Source organism: Pecten maximus, chromosome 17 (genome assembly GCF_902652985.1).
Source record: "Pecten maximus chromosome 17, xPecMax1.1, whole genome shotgun sequence".
In the NCBI taxonomy this organism is placed as follows: Eukaryota; Metazoa; Mollusca; class Bivalvia; order Pectinida; family Pectinidae; genus Pecten; species Pecten maximus.
In genome coordinates this window covers 16,797,429-16,816,241 of record NC_047031.1, presented here as the reverse complement: position 1 = coordinate 16,816,241, position 18,813 = coordinate 16,797,429, and the positions used below count along the sequence as shown (strand labels likewise).

The 18,813-nt window shown below is 35.2% G+C and overlaps 1 protein-coding gene across 1 annotated transcript; it reads right to left on the bottom strand.

Annotated features, from left to right (window-relative positions):
- LOC117315532 lies at positions 1 to 13,088 on the bottom strand. Its single transcript, XM_033869761.1, has 3 exons — positions 13,015 to 13,088; positions 11,576 to 11,643; positions 1 to 9,612 (listed from the first exon to the last, which is right to left on the bottom strand). Exon 3 carries the CDS (start codon positions 8,518 to 8,520, stop codon positions 4,279 to 4,281), a length of 4,242 nt encoding a protein of 1,413 aa, XP_033725652.1. The 5' UTR covers positions 8,521 to 9,612; positions 11,576 to 11,643; positions 13,015 to 13,088; the 3' UTR covers positions 1 to 4,278.
- Positions 13,089 to 18,813: the final 5,725 nt, after the last annotated feature.

The window sequence follows — 18,813 nt, the reverse complement described above, 5'->3', positions numbered from 1 at the left end:
TAAGAAAATGTTTTAATTTCTTGCCAACTCAACATCATTATCATAGTATCAAACACATATCACAAAATAAATAATAAATACATTGATACACATAGTGTAATGTCATCTGTAAGTAACACCAGGGTTCCGTTTCTCATAGCCTACATACACTGGACCATTGAATATTAACTTCATGTGTTCAAATACATGGATATTTAGTGGTATTGTATTTCTGCCAATTAAATTAAGAAACACATATGTAATTTTTAAAAAATCATATCATAAGATAAAGTTTTTTTCTTTTAAACAGTTTATTAAGCTTTTCATGAGAACTGTATTTGACCACGCAAATACCAGTACCCCCCCCCCCCCCCCCCCCCCCCAAAAAAAAAAAATAAAAATAAATAATGCTTAAAGAGCACATAACTCCCAGGGAAATATGATGAAAAAAATGCAAGTGTACCAAACATCAAAAACTAATCAGCTATTAAAGTTTAGACTTTAACATGTATTTAAAGGGGGACAACCCCAAGTAAAATGAAAGTCTTGTCAAAACCAATGTCGGCTACAAAGCACAACCTGTGTTTCTCACAGGGACTTTGTGTGAATTTCCATGTCCTGTTTCATGGTCCATATATATATATATATTGTATGATACATATAATGTATGGCATATAGGCTCTGGGTTTTGAATTGTGCCAAGTCCCTGTGCCACAATCCAGTCACTGTAAACAGGTTCATTTTGGTAGTTCAAATTTTCCATTTAAATTTAGACAGAGGTATAATGTTTTTTTAATATTATAGAATGACCATACTGTCCTCTGTCATTTTCTCAGTATCTGTCATTCGATACCAATGGAAAACCCACAAAATTAAGAAAAAAATTTTAAAACATTTAGAGAAAATATTTAATACATACTGTAAATGTACTAATTTTGATGTGCTCAAATTTTCATGCAAAACCGAACTTAAACAAATCAGCCGAATGATAAATTATCACACCGACAATGATTGCCATAGAAACCACTGTAGTGAACTTCCAATTAATAATTAATGCAAACAAAATATAGCAAAATTATTCCGCGCGAAAATCACTAAAGTAAGATTACCGCTGAAATATGAGAGTTATAGAAATAATGGTAATATCCATTCAGACAACTTCTCATGTTTGATTGATGCTTGACTTTTTTATGTAAAAGCACAACATCCTATCACTATCTATGAGTGAATGAAAAACCCAACAAACCTTGAGAACAGAAACACAGATTGGATGGGTGAATGACCTTATGACACCTTATACATTGGCTGGTTTGTATTTGTCATGGAATCCGAGATCATGGCTGTCCTTATATATAAGCCTTGGTTTATTTGTGTTTCTCATGGAAGCTGAGATTACTAATTGCTCTGTACTGAAGTGACCAATAGCATGGGTCAGGCCTCTCATAATGTTGTTCAGTGGGGTAGCCACCAACTACTACAAGGAGGCCCTGCCTTAAATGACCTTACAGTGATAATCCAAGCATTCAAATTCAACGTTAATTCTTCCTGACCAATCCATTAGGTATTCTGGAATCTGTGAGCCTCGGAAAATGGTCCATCGGGTATTTTGTCAAAAAGTAAGAAGCCTTATAACTACATGTATAATGTGTGATAATGCTATTCCATCTCATGTTTAAATACTGTTTATCTGATAACTTTGAAAATGGTTGCCATGGCTGCAATGTCATTTTACGAGGTCAAAAAATAACGATACTTTGTTGGCTCGCCTTCCTTAACATCCCTACAAATTTCAGCTCAATGGCACTAGTGAAACTGGAGAAGAAGTTAAAATGTGTTTTTTCAAGTTGGCCACCATTGGATTTTGGACCGACCCAAAATGACAGCACCTGGTCAGGACAATCTCAGGATCATTTCGGGTAAGGTGAATCCCCCTGTTGGAACTTGAGAAGTTTGAAATGTGAAAAGTTTACGGATGTCACATGGTGCACGATAGCTATAGGTCATCCTGGTCCTCAGATCAGGTGACCTAAAAACCTGCCTCCTTAAATTTGTTTATCACATAACTCATATCTATGAGAATAAAAGAGAAAACTCTCAACTTAATTCCTATATAAGAAAGTTAGGCAAACCAACTCAGGCTGTATGTCTTTTGCAGCAGAGACAATTATGTGACATCATACAGCTATTGTGATGTCATAAATTATTTATGACGTTACAATAGTGATATTCCACATATACATGTACTTGTCTTACAAAATTTCTGACAAGGCTGTATAACATGGCTGTATGACATGGTATACAGACTAGTTATAACAGCTTTTCAGCTATCGTAATACTGATTAAAAAATGTTTGTAGTCTGAAAACTGACAAACAAGGCAATAATGCTTCAAGTACATGTCTTGCATACATGTATATCTCTCAAGTCTGTTTAAAGATGTGACATCACCAACAGTGTATAGTATACACTCACAAAAACACATTAAAATGACACTCATGGTTAAAGTGACACCCATGGTGTAGAAGTATATTTAATTGTTACCAGCAAATGAAAAAGTTAATAACAGCATCCTAAATATGATCCCTTTAAAATCAGACCAAAAGTTACACAATCAAATAAACAGAGGCCAAGTTCTGATGCAATTAAAAATCAGACCAAAAGTTACACAATCAAATAAACAGAGGCCAAGTTCTGATGCAATTAACAGTCTTAATTCTAAACTCAAAGGGACATTCCTTTGTTTGTGAAAAGTTTAGGTCATCAAAATCAAACTTACTGGAATATTGGGTTTTTTTCCCAAATAGTAAAAGTTATAATTTTTGCATTAATACGGCAGTTTTACTCTCAAGATAAACCAAAGTCCTTAGAATATTAAGTCCTAAAAACTCTTAATTCAACCTGAAGTATCATCAATTACCACAAAGACATACAGTCTTTGTATACTATACGCCTTTTTTCCTTCACATTTCTGTGTTTATTTCATTACATGTATAGGCACAAACACTCATATAATCATCGTTCAGACATAGAATTCATCAATAAAAATTGTGCATGTTTCTGATGTCCAAATGAAGAAATGCCCCTTTAAGGTATGCTTAAAATACTGGAAAGTGGTTATAGTGTTAAGTATATAACAGTTGGTATTGTACAAAATTATACTGTAAATCACTTATTTTTTGCCTGGGATTTATTTTTCTGTTAAAACACAATGACAGTCAATCGTGAATTCAAATTCGTTGCAATCGTTTATATGAAAATAACAACTTTTGATGGCGGCAAGGCTGTCTGTTACATAGGAGTTTTGCAGAGACCATGTCTCAAATAGTTCATGTTATTCCAGAAGTCATTTCTAGATTGGTGTTCGCGAAATTATGTATTCGCGAATATGTCTGAAGATGTAAGTTTGCGAAATTTAGTGATTTACAATACAGCATTCTATTCTTGATTTCAATTCATCATAATTTATCTTTTGTCAGCATTAATGTATAGCACCTTCACTGAAAAAATCTTTAATTGAACACTTTCACTTTTACCCTGGATTTGAACAGTATATACTTTGACTATTTGTTACTTGTTTTTCGTACAAATACCCTACTACGTGCACAGCCTGGTAAGTATCCGTCACGACAGGCGCGAGCACAACTTCTACGCTTCCTGAACTGTCTCATTCTGGAACATACATCAACTCTGACGGACACATCACTTAAATGATCTGCATCACTCAATGTGTTGACAGTACTAGTCTGACTCTCTTCGCTGTTTCGCACCACAACATCACAAGATTGTCTACTGAATTCGTCTGGCTGCGAACATTCCTCGGAATCTGCAATTAAGTTTTTTTTAGGGGCATTTTCCTTACCAAAAACAGCCATATTAGAGTCCAATGCTGTGCTCAGCTCAACTTCAGTGTTGTCATTTTTTTCAGAGTCACACACCTCAGGAAATATAAAAGATTTCAGATCACTTGAAACTTCTAAAGTTTTTGAATTATCTCCCCTTGTTTCCTCCATGGTAGACATTCCACCCAGGTAATTTCTGTACCATAGTTTTTTCGGAGATTTAAGATATTGCTTTTCCTGTTCAGACAACGGAATATTTTGTTGGTTCAGTACAGAATTACTTATGTCTCCTAAGTTAAATACATTCATGCTAGATTTGAAGGGCAGAGAGTCTGATTTTGACTTGGATTCTGAAAGATTTGAAGCCATTGAAACACTAACATCAAAGCCTCTGGAGTTTACACTTGTAAGAGTTCGCGTACTTTTCAAGCTTTCTGTTGACCAGGTTCCTTCTTCACTGGTTATTTCACTGAAGCTTGATCGTGCTCCATCTCTACTTGTATTAATCTTGAGAATATTTTGATTTTCGTTGGAATTTCGAGTTCGCCTAACATATGCATTTCATACATAGAACATTCATTTTCCTCCATGCTTGACACAGTCTGAGTATGGTTATCTATAGTCAAATTGTGTTCGGGATATTTTTCGTCGGTATCATCAGAAGAAATGTCCTGAGAAGTTTGTTGACGATTGTGATATTCCTGAAACAACAATTTTGTCTTGTTGGAGAATTTGTGCATGATATTTGTTTCAAAAGGCAGAACTCGAGCACAAGTGTCCACTTGTTCAATATTTATGGAGAAATCATTTTCATCTTCAGATGATTCACCTTCGACTGTCAATACTGCCACACTACTCATATCAACAGAGTTCATTTCATTGTCCGGTAGGACTGTTTGTTGTTTTTTAGATTGTACTTCTATGTTAGAACTGGATTCCGACATCAATATATGTTCAGTCTGATATAAATCTGTAGGAACCAAGTTGGTAACACAGAAACTTGGATTTTTTCTGATATCGTTCAAATCCTTTTGATCAGAAGCATGTGAATTTTGGCTGTCATTGCTATCACAATTTTCAACAGAAACATCATCCTTTGCCTCATCATTTAACACTGTTCTTACATTCATTTCTGTATCTTTTTTTCCAATTGTATTGTCTGCCTCTCTCATACCAGGCTCCCAAATTTTTGTGACTGTGTCGTCTGCTTTTCTCACATTTGACTGTTCAAAGTTTCTTGTGACTGCGAAAGTGTCGTCTGCTTGTCTCACAGCCAGCTGTTCCCTGTTCAAATCAACCATTTTGTCTGTTTGTGTAATTACCCCCTTATCCACGTTATCATCCATGGGAGCCATCTTCATTTCTGAGTTTTGTGAATCTGTGTCCTGGAAATTTGTTGTCAGATCCATTTCTCCCAAATATTTTTCAGATGATAACAAATCTTGACATTTTGTCCTTTGAAAATCTTGGTAAGCAAGCGACCTAGCACACATATCATTGTCTAGAGAACACTCCTTGTGTACACTTTCTTGTAGTTTCCACTCAAGAAAATTCTGGTATGAAATCTGCCTAGCACAGTAGTCATGGTATTTAGAAAAGACAGAGGAAGAATTGGATGAGTGTGTCTCTGTATCGATAATAATGGTGATTCCAGTTACCATATCATCTGCAAATGATCCAACAACGTTACAAGTCGACATGAGATTTTTCGGTAATCTCTGCGGTACTTCAATATGCCTAAAACCCAATTTCAACTCGGTTGACATGGAGACACTATTTTCCTTATCTGTGTAAGTTGACATTACTGAATTCCGAATTTGCGAATCGTCACTTGTCACATCATCTACTGAATTATTATCAAAACACTTATCTACCATATCATTTAAAACATCATCAGACTCAACAGTCAGGTGAGGTTTATTCTTTTCCAACATTCTGTGGCCCTCATCCTCTCCAGACATTTCCTGTACAGCAGGCTTAACAGACGCCTCATGATCACTATTAACTGATATAGAGCATTGCTGTATAACAGACCTGGAGATTTCTATACAATTGTCGTCGGCGATGCTTTTCAGCGAACATATATCTTCAGTCACTTTAGAGAGTTTCGGACTTTTCTGAAAATCACTGTCGACAATCAATTTTGACACCCTGTCTTCTTCATGACGTTTAATAACAGAACTGGACGACCCATTATATAGTGGCCTTTCCGTTATTGGTAACCAGTTACTCCGATTTGTGTCCGACTCTTGTGTTAACGGGTCACAAACGGAATTTGATTTTAACTGGTCTTTAATGCTATTTCCCTGTTGTTCAACATCACACAGAGTTCGTTCTAGTTTCTCAAATGGTAAATCTGACTTTACCCTGTCAGTGGACATTAACACAGCTTTTTCCTCATGAACAGAATTCCACAATCTGGATGACTTCTCTGATTTTAGAGGCTCAGCAGGAGCCGGCTCTAAAACACTTATAGAATATGCTGGTTCAGTTGGTAAAGAGGCGAAGTCTGAACCACTTACAGACTTTGCTGGTTCAGGCGGTAAAGAGACGGAGTGTGAACCACTTACAGACTTTGCTGGTTTAGGTGGTAAAGAGACGGAGTGTGAACCACTTACAGACTTTGCTGGTTCAGGCGGTAAAGAGACGGAGTGTGAACCACTTACAGACTTTGCTGGTTCAGGCGGTAAAGAGACGGAGTGTGAACCACTTACAGACTTTGCTGGTTCAGGCGGTAAAGAGACGGAGTGTGAACCACTTACAGACTTTGCTGGTGCAGATGACAAAGAATTGGAATCTGAACCACATTTAAACTTTGGTAGTTCAGCAGGTAAAAAAGGTGAATCCGAACCACTTACAGATTCTTGCCGGTCCACCTGCACATATTTAGTCACATTTTCAATCCCAACTGCGTTTCTATCCAGTAAATTTGTATTGAAATGATGTTCAGGTATTTCCTCAGAACTGACATCCATATCCTTACCAGACATCAATCGTGTCTTTGACGGAGATTCATCAACATCCTGAGGTAACAGAGCAAATTCCTCAATTTTTTCTGATGCAATATTTTCATCACAATGTAGATCTACCTGAACATCAGATAACTGTGTACCTTTCGCCGACACAGGGGAACCTGAGGTTTTGAGATTATTTTCTCTCTCCGAGTCTTTTTTCTTTGACAAGTCATGTTCCAACTTTTGACATCTTGCCAAATTCAACAGAGCACAAAGTGGTAGAGTTCTACACGACTGTTGGTACAAAACCAGTGGTTGGCTGTCATCATCCGACGTATCACTGTTACTTAAATCACTCTCGTTATCCCCACCATAATCGTAATATCCTTCACTTTCATAAATAATTGGCTCACAAGATGAGTGTCTGTTTGTGCCACTTTCATTCACTCCATAGTTTGAGGACTTTCTCCTAAGACCTTCATCATTACAGAATGTCTGTCCTCTCGTTCCCCCATTTTTAGAAAATATTGTCTCTGCCTCCTTCCCATCTTCTGAATCTGAATCTTTACAGTTGTCACATTTAGATATTAAAGTTTGAGGAATGTTATTTTGAACAGATGAAGACCCAATATGATTTTCCCCAATAGAGTTATCTCCCCTCATATTTGTTTTCTGAATTGTCTCTTTACTTAGCTTGGGGGTAACTTCTGCATGCATTTGACATTTTCCTTCCAGATTTTGATGAAAACTTTTGTCACTTTCAGCTCCTTTCTTTATCCTATTAAATGTTTCATCATTATTTGACAGTTTTTCAGGTTGACATTTTTGATCTGTCGGACAAAGGGTCTGACTAGGTTTCACATTTGAAGTTAAATCATAATCTGAATGTTTTGAAAAATTTGGATGTGTATTTTGTAATATTTGGGTATTGTTGGAACCATGTTGCCCAAATTCTTTTTGGGAATTTGTTTTGGAATTTGACCTAACACAAACATTGCTGCTATTGTCAGTGCTGGCGAAATTTCTGTCCTTTTTCCCTGTAACAATTTGTTTGGATTCACAAGCCTTCTGTTCTAATGATTTATACACTTCCATCGTTTTTGTCCTAATAAACTGTCCTTGTTTAATGCGTACTTTCGTTTGTCCACTTCTCCAACTTTTCTTGGAATGATCAATATCAAAACTTTGCAATAATCCTCCGTTTGTATTAGGATTTAAGTCAACGGTACTGAAATACACTGAACCAGAGTTTGAACTTTGTTCGTCGTCATCCCAAAATCTATCCAACAAGCGAACCCTTTTCAATGGACGTTTTTCTCCGTCATATTTACCTGAAGCTTTTCTTTTCCTTTTGCCTTTAAGCTCTGAAACAGACCTCTGTCCTGTCAATATCACAGATTTTTTCTGAGTTTTTGATACATTTCTGTGTGGTGGCTTCTCTGTCGCTGAATTTGCAATAACTTCTGTATCACCACAGCTGTTTAACTTGTCAGCAGTTTTATTTTTCCTGCTGGCTTTTGACTTCTTAGCACTCAATGAGATATACTCTTTTGCTCCATGTTTAGATAATGATTTTAACGTCTCAGAACATGTTGCATTCCCTTCTCTTTTGTCGATAAAATCAGTTAAATCGCTGATATCAGAATGATGAAAGCTTCCAGTATCTGAAGCACTTTCTTTCCTTCGGTTACTAAGATCGCCTTCCTGAGAAATTACAGTACATTTACCGAGTCTTCTCCGATCCGTCATGTGCCGGTCACACTCTGCTGACTTTTGTACTCTATTAACATCAGAAATAATGTCAGGTTTTTTTTGTAACACAAGAATACATTAAACTTTATGTGCATCTTTCCCATTCCGTGAAGTATTTTTCATGGTTGAGGGGCTGCTACTCTTTTTACTTCGCTGTAAATCAGAATCTTTTTTACTCGGGGTACTTGATGAACTTCTCACCAATTTAACCTTCTGTCGATGAACAGTAGAGTGAATCTGAAGAAACCTTACGGTGGAGAATTTTTTTCCACACACCGTACAGGTGTAAGTTCCATCAGTTCCGATTTCGTACTTTGAATTTATTTCAAACCGTGAACATGATGTACTGTCTGATAAATTTGAACCATTCCTAACTTCTTCAACAGAAAGTTGTTCATCATTAATCTCAGATTTGGCTGATTTTGATAATTTCAAACGCGGTTTCCTCTTAGAATTTCCATCAGAATCAATTTTACTGCTGTCCTTTCTCCTTGAGGACCTGGTTTTAGGCTTTGAAGATTTGGGCGTTTCGTTATTTAATTTTTGTGATTTTCTTGTTTTTTTCCGTGAGGCTGGATCATCTTGACATTTGAGCTCTTTGTTGGAGATTTATTCAACGACTCGATACTGTTAACTAAAATATCATCCAGTCTGTGACCTGAGTTAACACTTGCTGTGGCCGTCGTCTTGAAAGATGTCCGACAGCTCTGAAGAACTTCCAACCAGACTAGCATTATCATAAATGAAATTTCCTTGGTGGATATTTCCAAAAAGTTCATGTCCACCTTCACATTCGGCGAGGAGTTGCATTATTTCTAAGGAGGTTTGGGATATCTCTTGCCTTGCTGGATCTCCCAGGAGATCTTGAGGGTCAAAACTAACCTCATCATCTCCCACTGATACGTCTGCTTCCATTCTGTTTACACCGATTCACAAGAAATTCAAATGTTCATCTTTGTATCAAAATCCCTTTGTTCAGGCCTCAAATCTCTGTTGAGAAACTGGTGCTGTTGCGATGCAGTCTTCTCCAGACACTCCTTCATATTGGCTATGGTTTTGTGTTCAATCCGAATTAACAACTGCCATTATCTGAAATAATAAAGAAAAATCATTATGTATTTTCCTCACATTTAAATAACATCTGATATTTGAAAAATGACACTAGCTTTTTCAATAATTAAGAAAATTAATTTTTGCATTAAGATAACATGAAAATAACATTGAATACAATATTTAAAAGGTGACAGTTGCTTTTTCAATAAATGAAAAATAACATCTAATATTTGAAAAAAAGACTGTTGCTTTTTTGGTGGAAAATATTTATGATATATAAATCAGCCAAAGACGACATGATTTATTTCATCACATAATCATTCTGTTATCCAGTGAATTTGCACATGCAATATATTTGTATATACAGCGATGAGAGGAGCGGTTTGTAAAAAATGTCTGGAATCTCAATTTGTAGTGTTTATTCCATGGCAAAATATTAAAATCAACATTACAGCCAACATGAGAAAAAAAGTCTGAAATCAGACAGTTATCTGAAAATTCTCATGCCTGTACATGTATATAATATCGCTAGTGTAATTTACCCTGAAGTATTTTTCATTCTATGAAACCTGTCTCAAAAGTTTTAATTTTCGCTCCCCAAGGCTCACAAAAATAAAGACTTTCTATATCATGTCATAAAATTTCATTTTAATGAAAACTCATTTACATGTACGATCCTCTATGGCTTAGAGTAGGGGAGTGAAATTATTACAGCTCAGAGAAATCGCAACTTTTGTTAATTCTGAGAAACTGTTACCAACAAAAGTGCAATGATTACCAGACATGGGCTTAATGCTGGATATATAACTAATCAGCTCACTAATTAATGTAAGAATTCAAATGACAAATACATTGAATCAATTATCAGTGCGGATGCTATGAGTTTATATTAGGCAAAAAAATAAGATTTGGCACTGCAAGTAATATACATCTGGACCCAGTTGTTCAAAAGGTAATTAGCTTAATCACTTGATTAATGAAAATTTCATTTCTCATTTGTTGAAAAACCTGTGAGCATTTTTTCTTGAAATTATGCCACTACACTTCATATCATACTTGATATGCCAGGAGTCTTTAGGCAACTTTGATAAATTCTTTACATGTATCACATAGCCACTTGACAATGTGTCAGATCCTCAATTTTCAGAATGATGTGTAATTTGGCACACAGCTGGATCAGCATAATAACCGGAGTCTAGATATTGTTGATCCTCATAAATAGTTCCTTGTCTTTAATTACAGAATTTCATAAAGGTTTGTCAAGTTAGTTCTACCAGAAATTTATTATATCAGTATTTGAAAAACATTGTTAAAATGTGATTAGCCTAATCACTCTTTGAACAACTGGGCCCTGATCTCTTAAAAAGTTAATTAATATTCAATTTGGGAATTGAAAATTCAATTGTTTCATATAACAAGATCATAGTGCTTTGTGTACTGCCCTGCAGGTAGGGCGTAAGAATTGTACCTGCTGCCCCCATTGCATGATCGTAAGAGGCGACTAAATTTGGGATCTTATCTTTTCTCTTCTTTCTTAACAACTTTCTTCTTCCTAATGTCTCCCTTGACAATGCCTCACTTTTGGCCTTTAGTTGAGCGTTCGCCGCTGTGAGGAAGGCTTTGGGTTCTGTCCCCTAGCCGAGACATACCAGAGTCTTTAAAAATGGTAGTTGCTACTCCTGCTTAGCGCTCAGCATATTTGGAGTGGGACGACTGGTTGGCCCGTTGTCAGTATAATGTGACCGGGTGGGGTGTGCTGCTGGTTGTCTTCGGCAGTATGCTTCAGTGAGATAGCACTTTAAATCGGCAAAAGTTCCGGCCTATCACAAGGAGACTTAACACGAACATACCGCTGCCTCCCAAAACACACATACGCACTCACCACACGCATACATGTCGCATGCATGGGAGGCCGTCCTTAAATGACCTTAGCTGTTAATAGGACGTTAAACAAAATAAACCAAACCAATTGTGTATAACAAGGGGAGATAACTCTTACTTCTGCAGCACCTTGACACTGTCTTGTTTTCTGCATGGCAAACCATGGAGTATCATGTATGTCACATTCTGAAAACAAAAGAAAGTTGATAATGCATTTTAAGTTTAAATAGGATATACCGGTAGGTCAAACAACTGAACTTAATATAATATTACAACATCAATGAAGATTTTATTTTATATATACCATATTCAATCTTATAAGCACATCACTTGTCCCTGAATTAAAGCACACATCTCCATTAACTTGCCTACCAATAAGGTGAAACCTGATGAATAAGACTACCTTGTTTGAAGTCACATATAATACCTGCCTAGCTACAAAATACTACCACTGTATATGAAGCCACTCTTGTAGATGTACAACTAGCACCATAGTCAACAAACCAAAATCAGATTTGACTCTTGGGATTGAAAGAACATGTCTATTTGGCTTATGTTTTGACCCTTCAGAGTTCAAGGAAATAGTTATTTGACTTCTAAAATTGCTAAACATCAAGGTTTATCTGGACATATGTATTACTACAGTACTGCTCTTCAAAACCTTGACATTAATATTTCTCAAATCTGTAAATCAATCAAATTGAGTGAGTTTTTACAGTATGAGATAAATACACTTGTATAATGAGATTTAGCCTGATTTTCCTCTGGACCATGGTATCAGGGTCATAGGAAACTTGGGCTTAATGAAATTATATATACCAGGTAGCTACTGAAGCATGAAAACATTTGACACTTGTCCTACAGAAGTACTCCAACATTAATGTTAGCAGATAACACGGCGAGAAGATATGTCAGGTGCCGTGTAACTTCAAGGTCAGTTGGCGTCACAACCCAAAAAATAGCCAGAGACCTTTGGCAAGCTTAAGTACTACAGAAGTATAGTCAAAAGTATCATTTTTTCCCAATACAACAGAAGCTACATTGTATGTCCATTGAATGAAATCGACACACAATAGACCGATATTACAGCAGTTTTAGAGTTGTCATAAACTGACACCAGACACAGGAACAGATTACATGTGTATACATAAGTGTTGCTACATCATTTGACACTTTTGACTACTTCTAGTGGAAAATTAAACAAAAGTGAAAAAATTCTTTCCGCTACAACACTAACTAGTCAACAGTGGCTAGTTATAAAATGGGTTGTTTTTCTAATTAATGTTAGATAGAGATTTCGATTTCATTTATGGAACGTTCCCGTTAACGACTAGATCTCTGTGAATGAGTAATGATAGAATGAATATCCATACCCTGCCTACACTACATCTGTCAGAAATCGTACGCGTCCGTTCAATTTCGTCGTCCAGAGCTAAGCGTTTTCGCAGCTATAGATCTAGACTGTGTACTCGATCAGCTCGAGCAGGCATTGTCATTTTTTCTAAGCACTAGTTCGTATATTCTTGAGACCATTATATTATCACCGTCTTTTCTTACTTTTCGTTGATACTTTGGCTACAAAACTCTAATCTTCTCTTGGCGCAAAATAAACAAAATTTAAACGGAAGTCTTATGACTACGACTAAAATTAAAAGCGGTTCCGGAAATGACGGAACTTTTTATCAAAATATGGTAATTTATCGTCATATTAACTCACTTGAAGTTTTATTATTAGTATAAAGATATGGGATAGACCGATTTTAGGGGTCACAGGGGCAAGAAACGAAAAAAATATATTAAAATTAGCTTTAAACAAGAATTATCTTTAAAAAAAGATAAACGGCATAGTTTTAATGTTGGTGGTTATAATATAAAACTGCTGGTGAAATAAATGAACGAACTTATGTGTTTCAGCACAGAAAACAAAATTATATCAGTTTGAATCATTTTTGGTGATAATAGGACTGCATTTGAATCAGGAATATAAGTTTATTAATGTGTCATTTGAAAAGATACATCCACTTATTTAGCTTGCATTCAATTTTAACTTTGTTTCGTTTTTAACTGCATATCTGCATTTTGCATTTACCGCTACATTGACCAATCTCATACTTCATCTTGACCAGTAACGCCACCTTCCGCGTCATATCCGGGGCCAAAGGAAAATTATACGGCTATGCCGAAAAAATAAATATACACTTGTGAACAACCAAAAACTTGTCACTTTAAAATTACAACTTCACCATCAGAAGTGGCAGTTGAGTGTAAGCTAACCTTAACATGCTCATCACTTGGATGGTTTTGTCCACGAGATTAAGTTACTTAGTAACTATTCTCGGTTTACCAGAAATTTTTGAGGTTTTTAACCAATTGTTAGATTTAGACGATAGCTGGGTAACAATGTGTTTAGGGTATGACACAACTTTTAATCTAGGTGAGTTTTATGTGACACCAATCCTTTTCCAACATATTGTAACGAACGCCGTCCCCACACAGCTATTCGTCAATATTTTAAGTTCGTCTTCTTAGTGTAGTCACAGACTACTCTCCAACAACCGATGAGGTCTTCTGTCAGCTCATTCAATCATAGGTCAAAAGATTTCTACTTTATCTTACCAATCACTTTTTCAATTGAAGAAATAACTCAAAGGCAGTAATAAAGTGCAATACATATAATTCTGGAATTCTTCTGATACAATATTTATTTACAATACATTTGATCACTCACAGAATCATTCAAGTCTCCACTCTATCAATATTTGACTAGATTTTCAATAGCATGTTATTCCTTTCTTTTCCCTTTTTCTATAATTCTATTTCATTTAATAAAGAAACTTGAACAATATCAATTCTATTCTGTGATTTATAATTTAAGATAATCAACAATGATTGTCAGGAATGACTAGATATATAGTCATTCTATCTCTGACAATACTGTCACCAGAATTGCACTAATAGGCAATGATTGAAGTAATATAATGTCTTTAATAATGAGAGGACAATAATCCCAGAGTATACACTAACTTACAACAATAACAGTATAACAATTAATAAATATTTATAGGGAATGATCTGAGTAATCAGTCCCTCTAACACTAGGAGGACGCTACCCTCAAAGTATTAGTTAAACTAATAATAACAATAACAATACTAAAACAATGAATTAATAAAGATTTATAGGGAATGATCTGAGTAATCAGTCCCTCTAATACTATGAGAACACTAATCTCAAAGTATTAGCTAACCTACTAATAATAATAATATAACAATAAATTAGTAAAGATTTATAGGGAATGACCTTAGTAATCAGTCCCTCTAATACTATGATAACACTAATCTCAAAGTATTAGCTAGGCTAATAATAATAATAATATAACACTAAATTAATAAAGATTTATAGGGAATGATCTGAGTAATCAGTCCCTCTAATACTATGAGAACACTAATCTCAAAGTATTAGCTAGCCTACTAATAATAATAATATAACAATAAATTAGTAAAGATTTATAGGGAATGATCTGAGTAATCAGTCCCTCTAATACTATGAGAACACTAATCTAAAAGCATTAGCTAGCCTCCTAATAATGATAATATTCTATTATTATTGTAAAATACTATAATATTAATGGAAAATTATTATAGACTTATTTTCCTCAACGTACTGATTTAGTCTGCCTTATATTTCCCCCCTGTGACCTATGTGAGCTACGGCGTAATAATACCTGCCGATACCAGCGGTGCAAGCCGTCGGAATGAAGATGCTGTCGGCCTTTTATAGAGTCCGCGCCTCCAACTTGCCTCCAAATTCCATATAAGGAAATAGTGACTTTTTTTTTAGAGATTATTCTACTTTTACTTCGAGAGTATTTGACCGTTTCACTCATTTACTGCGCGGAACTACATAAGTTGAGCGAAGTAGTGCATCGTACAAAATGCACAATTATACCTCTATAAACATTTAACTACCACTAAATGTTAATATAGAAAGCATCATATGACACTTAAAATTCATATACTTATACGATAAAGCATCAGCGATGATTATAACAAATATCGCCAATAGCAGACGTCATTCCGTACACACTGTATTGACGGAAAAGTAGTGACGAGGGCTGATACAACTAGGCTTGGCCGATATGTCGTTTTCAGGATATATATATCGTGAGTACTCAAACCACCTGTATACTTAACCTCATGAACATTAACACTTCCTATAAAATCATACCTTCCAAAGAAATGATGCTTCTATCAAAGATTAGAGTGCCTTGAAGCACGATGTTTACACTCGACCTTTTCAAATATGGCGGCTGAAGCTGAGTGTTCGTTGGACTCACCCAGAACATAAATTGATATAAAATAACTACAAGTTTCAGACACCTTCAGATGACTTCCACCAAAGATTAATAATCATATCTTAATATTAAAATTATTTCCATAATTTTTAAACCAAACATTAAGTCGTCAATAGACCATGGAATGGTATTGTTTACATCACGTCACTGCTGAAACAGGATCAGACACACGATCCATTTCCTGATACTACGTCTTGTACTTGATCTAAAACAGTACTCCGTTACAGTATCCTTTTTGAAAACAAACCTAATATTCCATTAGCATTTTTGGCACATGAAAGGAAATTTAGAAAATGTCACGAGCGATTGTTTGATTATCTTTGTGAAAAAGTGCCAAAACTTTTGAAAAAGAATATTCCAATTATAACAGATAGAGAAAAGGGTGTTTCTAATGCGATTAAAAGTGTGTTACCAAATTGTACTAATCTGTACTGCTGGAATCATATTAAAAGAGACTTTAAATACTGGTTACAAAAGAATCACGCAGATAGTTCTGAGATAGCTATTTATTTACAAGATTTAACTAGAATTCTTCAGTCAAACGATGAAGACTTTGACGACACATTCCATCTTCGCACAGGTAAGTGGTCCCAATTAGCGCTAAACTACTTCAACAACCATCTCCAGAATGACATCAAATTACATGCTGCAAAGGTGAACATTCAACAGTTCAATGGTTGTATAATCCGTTGTCAGGTATTACAAATAATGCGTCAGAAAGTTTCAACGCTGTCTTGAAAACTCACGTGAAAGGTAAGGAATTACCCGTCGATATTTTAACATTAAGTTAACAGTTGCTACAGTATAGATATTTTTATAACATTCAAACTGGAATGGCAGGAATAGGACAATATAATGATACAATATTGGTAGATAGTACGCCACCTAAAACGCCAAAATCTACGAAAAAACTAGGTCCATCAAAAACTCCTATTCAACAAATAAAGACTCCTACAAATCAATCTATTAAAAAGGAAACCTTAAGTCCTGTAAAGAAGGGACACCACGTGTTCCAAAAAGAAATTAAGATTTCAGTGAGAAGATTCTGATACATGTAATATTAGCGAAGATAATGTACAACTTGTTAAAAAACGTAAAGTCGCAGATAACACAGAGTCGCTACAAAACCCATGGGTAAATAACTTAAATGAAAGCCATCAACTTAAAATTTCCAATAAAGAATGGATTTGTTCTGATATTATAAATGCAGGACAATCAATAATGTCCAAACAATTTCCTGGTTTGAATGGTTTTCAGTTGACAAACTTAGCTCCAGTATGTGATTCAAATAAATGTAAATGGAAAAACCAAATAACTTTTCAATCTGCAGTTTCATCTTCTGTTCAAATTCACCATAATGGAAGAGACCACTGGGTTACAAGTTTTCAAACAAGTAATGGAGATATATCCGTTCTAGACAGTTTAGCATAAAAACAAATCATACAGTTAATACTCCGTCAATCGAACTTCAGCTTTGTAGTATTTACGGTAATAATAAAAGTTAGGCTGTAAAAATTCATTTAAATAAAACAATAAGGCGAAAATATATTGACTCTCTTTAGAAATAAAGGGATGAAAAACTTAAAAATAAATAAATAAATAAAATGGGCTCTTAAGTAGAACTGCGTCCACATCGCAGAGCCTGGTAACATTCTAACAGATTGGCTAAAAGTTCTACAGGTTTTTTTCCCTGTCCGAGTTACTTCCCTTGTATTACAGAACTTACAATGTAGCTTGTGTTGTTTTTACATTCACATTTTGTTCAAAATGGCGTCCGTGAATTTCACCTAGGTTCATTCCGGCCACCACTTTTGCACCGATTTTGTAATGAATATTAATAAAAAATATATCAGCTTAAAGCCTATAAAATTATCTTCTCTAGAGTGTGTCCCGAACAGAAATCGGTTCGGTAATAAAAGAGTTATGGGCCAATAAAGATGGAAGTTTACATGTAACTTTGATGATTTTGCTGATTTTTCACACCACATCAATTCATTCCGGCCACCACTTTTGCAAGTAATATCGAACAGTTATACCTTTTTTCATGTAATAGCACTTTATTTGTAGTCTTGGTAGTTTTCATAAATGCATATTAGTTCAACTACATCATATATGAACCGAAAGAAACTACAAAATGAACTGTGAAAGGAAATATAACGAAAACGAAAGTGAGAGATTGTGACGTCACAGCTCGTTAGTGATTGTAATATGGCCTCGGACCACAATTAATTTCCCTCTTTGTTCTACCAAAGAAAAATCGAAATTAAAATATTTCAGAAGTTTGAAAAAAATCTGGTTTTCACATCACGTGTAGAACTAATCAAGCTGAACATACAGTGAGCTGGAAAGTACCCCATGACCGGCATTTAACAAAGATATTTATATTTAAGTGTAACCACCCTACTATATTGTAGGAAAATCCGGAAAATCACAAAATATTACTACTCAAGCCTTATAACTCCCCGTGTCCTGCCTCACAAACAAACATGGAAATGGTGTCAAAACAAAATTCTGCCACTAGATTAAATATTGCACTATAATTCTATGCTAAAATTATGTCCATATCTGTAACAGCTAAGTCAGGAAAAAATATTTAGCAACAGTCCTGAAATTTCAATATGTACTACATTCGTGTACAACGACCCGGAAGTATAATTGTGGTCTGAGGCCTGTATATATGTCAAATGTTGAAAAATAAAATTTTCATTAAGTATACAATATTGTATGTTATTGATTAAGTTTAAAACCAAATTTGAAGTTATTCTGTTCAAAAATAAAAATTCTATGGTCATTTTACTACCCCTACCCCTGGCCAGGGGCCAATTTTCACTAACTGAGCACGGTCACCATGCAAACATTCCTGTTTTGCACACAATGTTGATGGAATAGTTGCAATGAATTTATGACAATAACACACATTCAGCAGACTAACTTGTGTCATATTTTTATTATGCTCTTGAAAAAAATAAAGATGTTATAACATGTTAATTAAGAAAAACTTGAA

Excerpts from the sequence above, each read along its gene's own strand:
- LOC117315532 (XM_033869761.1), bottom strand. The coding sequence starts at position 8,520 with ATGACGGATCGGAGAAGACTCGGTAAATGTACTGTAATTTCTCAGGAA.